The following is a 10642-nucleotide window of genomic DNA, read 5'->3' on the forward strand; positions in this document are numbered from 1 at the left end:
AGATTCCCCTCAGTGCTGTGGAGGCAGGACACCCCCCTCCCCTTCGTCCCCCGTTTCCCTCAGCTCCAACGTAAAGGGAACATTGACTTTGAAAGGCAAGAGAAAGAAGAGGAAAACGAGAAAGGAAGAAAGCACCCTGCCTGTGTCTCAGAGCGTTGGTTGAAAACAAGATATTGTGCCTTTAAGCATATAAAAACAAGGCCCTTGAGCTCACAGTTCTCACTCTGGTACACAATTATAGGCGCTCTCAGCTGTCTAGCACTACTTCAAGTGCGCTCTTAAGCCAGACTGTCAATGGCGTGTTGAAAGCTATTTTGCTGGCTGCTATCATTAATAGCAAAGTGGAGAGCCAGGCTGATGAGAATTAAATATGGGGGAGGGGCGGGTCAGGCCCAGTCATTACGGAATTACCCGTATGAGAAAGGAGACAATGCCACTTTGGGGAATAAAGTTTAAACCAGTGCATTACGGTGAGGAAGCAGACAGTGGATGGTGCAGACACCCACAGAGAACGTCCCCTACCCCACCCCTCCCTCCCGCAGCAGATGGACCTGGGCCAGCCCTGGAGAGCCATATGGAGACGGTGGGGGCCACTGAGTCATGAGTGGTGAATGTGAGGGCAGAGAGGCCTTGGAGATCACTGTGCTGCAAAATGTCACCACCTCGTAGGTCCCCGCCCCACACCATTCCAGAGACTGTGGCTTCCTGACTATACCTCGAAGCCAGCCCAGGACCTGCTGTCACCTGGAGTATCCTCGGCTGCTGGCTCTGCCTAATAAATAAAATCTGCACTCCAAGTACCAGCCTTCTGCAGTGAGATCCTCTCTGACCTGACTGATTTCCCTTTCCCAGAAAAACTGAAGCAAGCTGGTGCCAGTGGCTCAGGCCTGGAATCCTAGCTACTCAGGAGGCAGATATCAGGAGGGCCGTGCTTCGAAGCCATCTCACCCAAATAGTTCATGAACTCCTATCCCAAAAAAACCCATCAAAAAAAAGGGCTGGTAGAGTGGCTCAAGGTGTAGGACCTGAGTTCAAGACCCAGTACCGCAAGAAAAAAAAGAGAGTGAAGCAAGCGTGTCACAGTGCTACCTTAGCACTTACCTCACCACCCAGCAATTACTTATTTACATGGCTGACTCCCCAGCAGAGGGAATGGTGTCTTGTTCAGTTGTGTAACCAAGCCCAGCCCGCACCAGGCACTTCCCAGGCCCCTAATAATCGTTTTGGGAAGGAATCCAGCCCCTCATTTCACTGATGAGGACATGCCATGCCACAGGAGGCAACCTGCAAGAGCAGCAGCCAGCCCAGGACTAAAATCCCCACTTCTCGCTCACAGGACTCAGATGGGGACACGGAACGCCACCACAGACAACCGCTAAGTTTGAGAGAAGAAAAACCCACTGTGTTCACTGAGCACCTTTGCCCTGCTGCGAGCCAGGGAACTTGGCAGAGGGGCTTCCTCCACAGCTCCAAAATAAGGTAACATGAGGAAGCCAGAGCCACATCTCAGGGGAAAGCCTGGCCCAGTGACTTTGTCACCTTCTGGCCTCTGGCGACCTCAGATTTTGTACGAGACAGAAAAACACTCCCCTACGCAGAAAGGAAAAGAGTATCTATTTCTTGGCTGCCTTATTCCTTCAACAAAATGGAAACGAAGCACCTCTCTAAACTTGACCCTTTCTGGGAATGGGAGGAAGAAGACCAAAAGAACAGGAGCAGCTCAGAGCCCTCCAAGGCCCCGTGAGTCCATGGAAAGGTAGAATGAGCCAGGTTCTCACAGGCTCAGGCTTTTCGACATGTAAGGACAGGGAGCATCTCCTAGGGGCATCTCAATAGTCCTATGTGTAAGCAGCACAGAAGTCCCAGTCCACACGACTCGGGCAAAGTTTCCACAGAAGCCTGGTGACGGGGAGGCGGTCTCCAGGGGTGGGCAGCCTCCCTCCAGCTGGACAGGACAGAGTGGAGGACACTCTGAGCTCAGCAGTCCCAGAAGGTGAGTGAGGACAGAATCCAGTTAACTGAGCGGGCACGACCTAGGAGGTGATGCGTCTACTCCAGGGAGCGGAAGCGGGCGGAAGGGGTTCTTCGCTGCCAACACTCCAACAAAAAAAATAAACTTCACGCTTCAACCCTAGGGCACTGTCCTAGTATAAGGACCTGTGTCCCCTTCATCCTTGAGGGTGGTCCCACCTTCTTGCACCCCGGGGAGCCGCTTCTAGCCCCCTACACCTGCGCTGCAATCCAGAAGTTCAAGCTGTTTGGCCCAAAGGTCTTCAGCCTGAGCCCATCCAACTAAGGTGAGAGACTCTAAGAGACAGGGGGCACTGACAAGTGGAGGTTTCCTATGTCTCCCTTCAGCCCCGTGTTTACGGCCACCGTGGTGTGGCTCAGGTAAAAAATTCACTGGTTTTACACCCTTACCTGTCTGTGAACTTGCCCTCTGGGGTTGCCAGTAATACATTTTGTGTTATTACTATACATCAAATCATTAGTTGTGCAAATGGCTGGTGGTTGGGGCCAAGGCTGTGGACACAGAGGGTTCGGTTGATATGGTTACTCCACCTAAAATGGGGCTTTCTGGGCTTTGAGGGAGCCAGGTTTGCTGCCTGAGCCTCTCTGGCTAATAACACAGAGTGAAGCAGTAGTCATTAAAGACTAGAGTGCTCTTCGCTTCTGGAGTCTTGCCAACAAGAGCCCTGGGGTTGGGAGAGAAGCTTGCAGTGGCAGTCTTACCGCTTCGGTGGAGCTGCATGTCTAGGTACACCAGCTCCCTCTTCTCTGGGCCTCAGTTTCCTCACTGGTAACTAGCCAAAGGAATCTTCCAGGTCCCTGACTCCAGAAGAAACTGGGTTGTTCGGTTTACAGACAAACATGGACCATCAGGTGTTGGCACAATGTTGCTCCCAAACCAAAACACCTCAAGTGTGCATTGCAAACACCAGGGTTCACAGACAGAGGGTGAAAGGGCAACCTGCCAGCGTCTCGCAGGACCAGCCTCCAAGCCCACGCACAGGTTGTTCAGGAGCCCAGTTCTAAGTTGCCTTTGTCATTTGTGGCTGACACTGGAGGGCCACAGCAGTAACTAGATAGGAAGTGAGGAGCTGGTCAGCCATCCTCACCATCCTGGCCTCACTGAATCACCCTTGACATTCTGCCTGGAAGCAGGAGCCTGGAGGAGGCAGTGACCTCCTCGAGTCCCAGGGCAGGCCTGTGATTCTGCAATCTGTGCTTTACCATAATTAGGGAGGAAGGCAGAAGAGTAGGAAGAGAAACCATTTATTACTTCTTTGGGATTTGACAGCTTGGAAAAAGGAGAGAGGGAGACAGAGAAACGGGGAAGGAGCCAGCCAGCCACAGAGTTTAACCTCCCAATAAAATAAAAGCAAGCTGGACACACCTCATCAGCTGCTCTCTGTCAGTACTCAGCCCATCTGGTAGAACTTGAGGTTCCCAGTTAATTGGCATTTCCCATAGAGCCAGAGAAAAGGAGCTTTTTAAAAATAAAATAAAAAAAATGCAGTGTGGGGTAGTGTGTGTGTATGTGCGTGGGGGGGTGCTGAGGCCCGCCCCCTGCACTTCCCAAGGTGCTAGTTGTAGATGCTGGTCCCACCCCCCAGCCGTCTGCTTAAAGATGAAGAATCCTGCCTGTTTGTTCCAGGCAGATGTAATCACACGAACAGTCAAGTCTAGAGGGCAGGACGCGGCATGAATAATTCAGGCACTCCAGTCACTTGATTGTGTGTGCAGATAAAACACCAGTCAACCGCTAAACAGGTCAGCTGATAAACTTGTTTGCTCAGGCCTAACCACCATCCGCCAAATGCACCCAAGACCCACACTACAATTAGTGGCTGGGCTTTCTTCTACAGAACCTCGCACACCTAGGGAGTAGCCAGCACCATTAGGTCAGGGTTGCAGGGTTGCATTTCTGGGCACAGGGTTTCTTCACCTCCTTGACTCTTTGTTCCTATACAGCCACAGGGTGATCTCACCCAACCCAGAGCACACGCAGGCATGCTGGGAAGGGGCTGGAAGGCAAAGGTGAGAAGCTGCAGAATCCACAGGCTGTGATTTGAGTTCTAGCTCTGCCCTCCTGACCCCCCCCCCACCCCCCACCGAAGCTTGGGTTTCCCCACCCTATAAAAAGAGGGCGAACACTCCCTGTACCCACCACTGGCAACTGACAGGATTGATTTAAGTAGACAATGCGGCCAAACCTCAGGCATTCTCTCCCTAACAGCTCTGTTTGGGGAACAGCCAGGAATCCCAGATGCACACAGCTGCTCTTTGTACAACCCCACCACCAACGTTAAGATGTTTAACCCTTCTGGGCTGAAAGTGTCCCGGGGATTCAGGGAACAGTTTTGCTCTGCCAGCCAAGGTTGTTTCTTGGTGCCAAGGAAGCATTCACTCACAGACATGGGGAACACCACCTTGTAGACCTCAACATGCAACGACATATTACACCTTAATTACAAAGCTCTTAGAATAACTGCTGCTATAAATTTTAAACCTGGGTGCAATTACCCTCTTTTAAACACACCCAAGATACTAAGTGCCAAGGAAAAAAAAAAAAAAAAAAGGTAGGGCAGAGAAAGGAAGTGGTACCTATGTGTTATTGTATCCCAAAGACCTTGAAACATCTGGGACCCCAGCCCCATTTCATGCATTCTTCCTGAGCTAACCAGACTTGGTCAGTGCGGGGCAGAACCTAACTCTATTCTTCCCAGGAAAACCTTCCTTACATAGAAAGCAGGGTCTGTTTATTATCTCTGTGGACCAAGAAGTGAAAATGTGGCAGCCTTCATGCGCCTTCCTGGGGAACAGTAATCCCTCAGGAAGCCACAAGCTGGCTTCCCACACTGCTCAATAAACCCAGGCCCCTTTCTGGCTGCCCCTCACCCATCAGTGGGGCTCCCTCCAGGAGGGAGAGAAAACTGCAGATTCAAAGAGCTCTATACAAAGCCACTGGAGCGGGCAAGAATCTGCACACTAACTAACCCAGGTCACCTGCCCTTCTCACCTGCCTTGAGTCCTGCCCCTTTAAAGAGCAAAATTTAAACCTTGTAAACGACTGTTAATTTAGAGCAGAAAATCCATTCACGTCACGGTCACCAAAGGCTAGATTGAGTCAACAGCCTTCTGAGATTTCAAAAACACCAATTGTTAAAAAGAACAACCGGGCCTGTGCCATTTATGTGTGCCAAGTCAATGCTAATCATCCACCAAGCCAAATTAGAGGCAGCCTCTCCTTGGAACACAAATACACAGACAGGCCTCTCCCACAGCTCTGCCCAGCCCAGGACTGGTTACTGATATGCACGGAGATAAAGGGTGTTTGTATTTGCTTGGTTTGAGGTATACTGTTATTAGAAGAGTGACAATACCAGGTAGTTTACATATCCATCAAAGGACACCACACTAGCTAAACTGGTTTGACTTCAGGATTTCAAAGCTGATCTCAACCTCCAGCAATCTCAAAAGGCCTGGGGAGGCTGTCCCTGGGCAAGTGACTTCACCACTGAGCCTCAGCTTCTTCTGTGAAATGGGGACACGGCCACCTTCAAATTAAGACAGGGATGGGAAAGTTGCCTTAAATATAAGGCATTACATTAGGTGCGTGTCATTCTGGTTTTATGTTTTTAAGTCGTTGATGACTTCATTCCCTTACATTTCGACAGCTCAGGCTGGCTTTTAAAAGTCCTTAAAGTTTAATCTTATCGAGGCAGCACATCACATTTTTTTTGCAAGAAAAGAAACAAACAAACAAAAGCCCCTGTTATCTCCTCTTGAGAATTTGATATTAAAACAGATAAAAGCAGCCAGCCACCACTAGGTTCTCAGGATCTATAAACAGACCTTTATCCTCCACCAAGATTCAACATCAGGCCTAATTTCGCAAACTCCAAGGCTAAAACCTCAAGACATCCAGTCCAAGAATCAGCAAGGCCTCAGCACCTGGCACTTCAAGGACTGGAACCACTCACACCCTCCAAGTGGGAGCAACAGAAGAACTGGGCTCCTTTTCAAACAAGAAGGGACCAAACAAGTCCACTCAGATACGTCTTTTATCTGAGAAGAATGAAAAATAATTTCACTCTTTTTTCATGAAATACATCTCTTAGAAAGAAAAGCACTTACCTGTTTGTGCATTTCAATGTTCAAACCATAGGACATCTCATAGTACTAAAAGTAAAAAGAATTCCCGTTAACAGACATCACAGAAATCTGCTCATTTCTCAAAATCAGTGTTCTTGTTGTGAAGGTTTACATCAAGTCATACTTTTATGACACATTGGTCACAGAAGTTTAAGTCAAACCCCAAAGGCAGCCTACAGGGAGAGGTTTAAGAGCTGACATGGGCAGCGAGTGGGCGAGTGTTTGTCTCAACACAACACTACACACAGTAGTAAGAAAGGCTGGGCCCTCCCACGAGCACTGCGTCCCTATATCCTGTTTATACAAGGTGCGGGCTCAGCAAGGAATGGTGTGTACACTGGGCCCTCTGAGAGTCCATTTAGTACTGTGTGGAGGGGAGTCACTTAAGTGCCTCCTGTGTCCTCTTGCAAAGGGAAGGCCTAAGGTGCTGGACAAAGGGGAGATAGATGATGGTCCAGCTAGGGTCCAAACTCTCAGCCAGGGATCCCTGGGGAGGGGAGGGGAGGCAGAGAGCTGTAAAAGGCTCCTCCACTCCTCAGAAACCCCCAGAGGGAAGGAGGGCACTTCTGCCCCACTCTGGCTGCATCACAGGACAAAAAAGTTTCCAAACACCCCCAGGCGGTCTCCAGGAGAGATTTTTTAGCCCCGGGCTGATCCAATCCTATCTTACTAGCCAAGTTAGGGCAGCCAACCCTCCGGGAAACCTTCAAAGCGCAAATTACAGCTGCACAAAGGTGGTGCCGAGGTCCCGGGTCTGGAATGTGGGTTTCTCGGTCTGCCCGTCCTCTCGCGGCCCGCCTCCAAGGGGAGGGCCGGCCGGGGGAAGCAGGCGAAGGGTGCCCTCCCGCGGGCTGCCCTGCGGCGGGGCCCCGCGGGGCCGGCGCCCTGCCCGGCCCTCCCCGCCGCCGCGCGCGGCTCCCCGGCCCTCTCACCATCACGTAATGACGCTGCATCTCCGTCTTCTCGTTCGCCAGCTTGTCGTACTCCACTTTGAGGCTACGAGGGCAGGAGGAGCCGCTCAGGCCTGGCGCCCGCACAGCCTCCGCAGGGCCCGACCCAAGGGCCGCTGAGAGCCGCCATCTCCACTTCCCTGACCCCCAGGGGGTACCCCATTACCCAGACACCGTTAAGGGGGGCTGAGACAACTGGAAACTTCCCACGGCCGGGCCAGCGGACTTGCCGGGCCGCTGGCACGAGACCCCGACCCTCCCCGGGGGTGGCGCCGGAGCCCCGCAGCTGCGGGCCACCAAGGGTTAAAGTGGCGCGCACGGAAAGGGGAAACAAAAGGCGGAGGCCCAGCCGCCCCGCCGCCTGGGGTCGCAGCCCCTGAGTCCCCGCGGGGGTGGCAGGAGCCATCCGTGCCGCCTCCCCGCCAGCCCGGGGCGCCCCCGCCCGCCTTACCTGTGATACTGAGCTTGAAGGAACTGGAATTCGTCTTTGATCCGGTCACAAGACTCCGCCACCGTGAATTTAAATCCCGGCTGCCCGGGCTGATGGGGGGGAGCCTGGAGCCCGCGGGGACGAGACAGGGAGGGCGGGGGCATGAGACGCGCTCCCCGCGGCCTCGGCCCTCCCCGCGGGGCCACCAGAAAGGCCACCTCTCGGCCCAGTTCCTTCCCAGCAAGTTTCTCCGCTCCCTGACGGAGGGGAGGGGGCGCCCCGACCCTCCGCAGTGGCAGCGGGCTCCCATTCCCAAGTAGGGCGCGGGCGGGGAGACTCGCCCGGCGAGTTGGGAGACTTGGGGGAGGGGGAGGGCAGGCCGCCCCCAGCCACTCGGGCGCAATTACCCTCGGCTCTCAACGGCGCCCCCCAACCAGGCCCCTTTGTGTGAGCGCACACCATAAAGGTAGCAACAAGCGACATGGAGGTGCCAGATAGACTGCCTCGTTTACCCTGCCATGATAGATGCTTAAATAAACCGAGTTGCGATTACTCACCGGATGTCTGCCTTGCGGATACATGGCAGGGAGGGGTCGTGATTCCGAGAGCGTGGAAACGCCGAAAGCCCGCGCCGGGGAGGTGCGGGGGAGGGGGGAGCCGAGCCCGAGCGGGGGGCGGCCGGGGAACCGAGAGCTCGCCCCCGGCCCCCCCAGCCCGCTCTCGCAGCGAAATCCCAGAGTCGGGCGCCCGCCCCAAGTGGAGACAAAGAGCCGCGGAGCAGGCGGCAAAGTCGTCGGCGGGCGCCGAGGCCGGCGGCGGGCGCGGGCTTTGTGCGCCTAGGGTTCGGCGGGCTGCGGCCAGCCGCCTTCCCCGAGCTGTGTCGACAGCGTCAGATCCCGGGGCTGCGTGGACATCGTCGGCTCCCCGGTGGGTCCAGCACGGGGTCCGGAGGCCGGCCGCCCCTCCCGGGGCGAGCGCGGTGCCTCGCTGGATCACTCAGAGCGTTGAGCCTGGAGGGGGGCGCGCCAGGGCAGCCCCAAGTATCCGGGGTGCGCGGGTCCGATCCCAGAGGCAGCTGAGCCGGGGGTTCAAGCGAGAAGAGGGAGGAGACAGGCACCGAGGTGGTGGCTCGGGGCGGCTGGAGCGCCGAGGGTGAGGGCTGGAGCCCGGCGCGGGCGCTTCGACGCCCCCCCACGGAGAGGAGCGCCTGCTGTTCCGTCTGCTACTGCCGCCGCCGCCGCCGCCGCCGCTGCAAGCCCTTCCCAGGGCCGGGGAGGAACTCCGAGCTCAGTAGGTGAAAATCAACCACCCTGGCATCGTAACTCCAGCGGGCAGGAAAAGCCTCCGCAATGGGGTCCTCGCTGCCGGTAGTCCGAGCGCCGCGTCCCCAGCGAGGAGCGCTCAGAGCCACCGTCGCTGCCGCCTCTGAGAGCGCAGGCAGGAGATCGCTGGAGGGGAGACACAGCCGAGACCGGGAGCTCTGCGGCTTCCTTTCCCTTCGGCCCGGCTCTCCTTTCCGCGACCCGACAAGCCCCCAAAACACACGCACTCAAACACACGCACTCAACACACACACACATACACACACCAAAAAAAGTGCCTCGGACCCGCGGATACCACACACAGACAGGCCAGGGGGACGAGCACGAGGTCTGAACTGCCGCGAGAGCAGTTCCAAATAGGGACTGAAAAGTAACAAAATAATGTGGCAGCTTCGCTCAGCGCTGGCCAATGAGAGCGCGGAGCACCCACGTGGGGCGGCAGGGCTCGGCCTGCGACTGGGCGCTGCCGGGCGCGACGTCACAATGCCCTCTTGTGTCTAAAACTATGCATGAAAAGTAGCAATCAGGCCCTACCCGCTGGTGACTTTCGCATGGGAGTGAAAAACAGCGCTCCTCAGATCAGGAATTAACCGAAAGACATATAATAAATAGATATATATTATAGTCCTGGGCTGCTAAGGGTTTTTTCCCTTTCTTTTTTTTTTCCCACGATCTGCTAGCAAATAATTATTTGGCGGGAGGGGGGAAGATAGAAGACAGAAGAATAACAACAAAAGAAAAAAAGACAAGCTGTACAATCCTCAAAACCTGTGGCTGGTAGTAATGTATCAGTTTATTCTGCAGTGGCGGCGAACGATTTTTCCCTCTAATCTCATTAGGTCTGCAAAGCAGCCCAATTAGATACTATAAACAAACAAAATCACTTGTCACTTTAATGTTTTCACTTCACAAGATTTAGGACCGATAAAATGGTGGTTCCCAAAGTTGCCTCCGACCTTTAAATGTTTTGTTCGGAACTGAGGGGGTCCCTTCCTTTACTCCCTCCCTGCCCCCCTCCATTAGCCCCCAGCTTTCCTTCTTTGTTCATTCGCCTTCTTTTCAGAAAGCCAAATAAACAGCGCCTCTGATGCGCAGCGGCTGCCTGCGAGGGGAAGTCTGAGGAGCTCTGGCGTGGCGGGCAGCGCAGATGGAAGGCCCGGCTGCCCGCGAACAACAGGCTCAGTTCGCGGCTAGCCCCACTCAGGGTTCCTTCCCCGTGGGGACAGCGACGTCCTGCCCGCAACCTTGCTTGGCGGGCTCCTCACTGCGCTCCTGACCCGAGGGAGTGGCGAAAGGAAAGGGTCAGAGCCCTCCCGGCTGCGACCTGGGAGCTCCGAGCTCAGATCGGGTTTACTCGGCCTGCTCCAGGCAATACCACCACGTTGGCAGCCGCCTGCGGCGTCTCTGTCGCCGGCCTCGACGCCCCGGAGGCTCAGACGCTCCCCCGCCTCCCGCGCGTGCCTCGCGCACCCCTACTCCGCGCCTCACGGACTCCCCGAGCGGTCGCCCAGGCCACCGGATTCCGGGACCAGTTTGCCCGAAAACCGATAGCCTCGGTCTCCTGCGCTCGGGGTAACATCAGGGCAGACTGACAGCCTGTGCACGCGGTCCTCGGAAAGGCATCGCCGGGCGATTGGCCCAGGTGCCCCTCGGGTCCCTCCCCGGCCTCTCCGCGAGCTGGCTCGCACGCACGCACCCCGGGGCGGCGGCGGGGACGCGCGAGCCGGCCGCGCGTCCCCGGATCTATATTTTCCCCTCATTAGGAGCCGGAGGTTCGCTTT

General features: G+C 55.3%; 1 protein-coding gene across 17 annotated transcripts in view; it reads right to left on the reverse strand.

Annotated features, from left to right (window-relative positions):
- The window catches only part of Tle3 (TLE family member 3, transcriptional corepressor), a 45961-nt gene extending 36713 nt beyond the window's left edge, over positions 1–9248 (reverse strand). For 13 of the 17 annotated variants that reach the window (XM_074061959.1, XM_074061954.1, XM_074061956.1 and 10 more), the window contains exons 1-4: positions 8097–9247; positions 7561–7664; positions 7092–7155; positions 6142–6186 (exon numbers count right to left, since the gene is read on the reverse strand). In XM_074061959.1, the coding sequence (XP_073918060.1) occupies positions 6142–6186; positions 7092–7155; positions 7561–7664; positions 8097–8120 (237 nt within the window). In that variant the 5' untranslated portion in view covers positions 8121–9247. Of the gene's footprint in view, positions 1–6141; positions 6187–7091; positions 7156–7560; positions 7665–8096 lie in introns of all 17 variants that reach the window. The other 4 variants (XM_074061961.1, XM_074061960.1, XM_074061945.1 and 1 more) reach the window with 1 other exon arrangement.
- Between the last annotated feature and the right edge of the window lie 1394 nt (positions 9249–10642).

The sequence above is a fragment of the Castor canadensis genome, chromosome 19 (genome assembly GCF_047511655.1).
Source record: "Castor canadensis chromosome 19, mCasCan1.hap1v2, whole genome shotgun sequence".
NCBI classification, from domain to species: domain Eukaryota; kingdom Metazoa; phylum Chordata; class Mammalia; order Rodentia; family Castoridae; genus Castor; species Castor canadensis.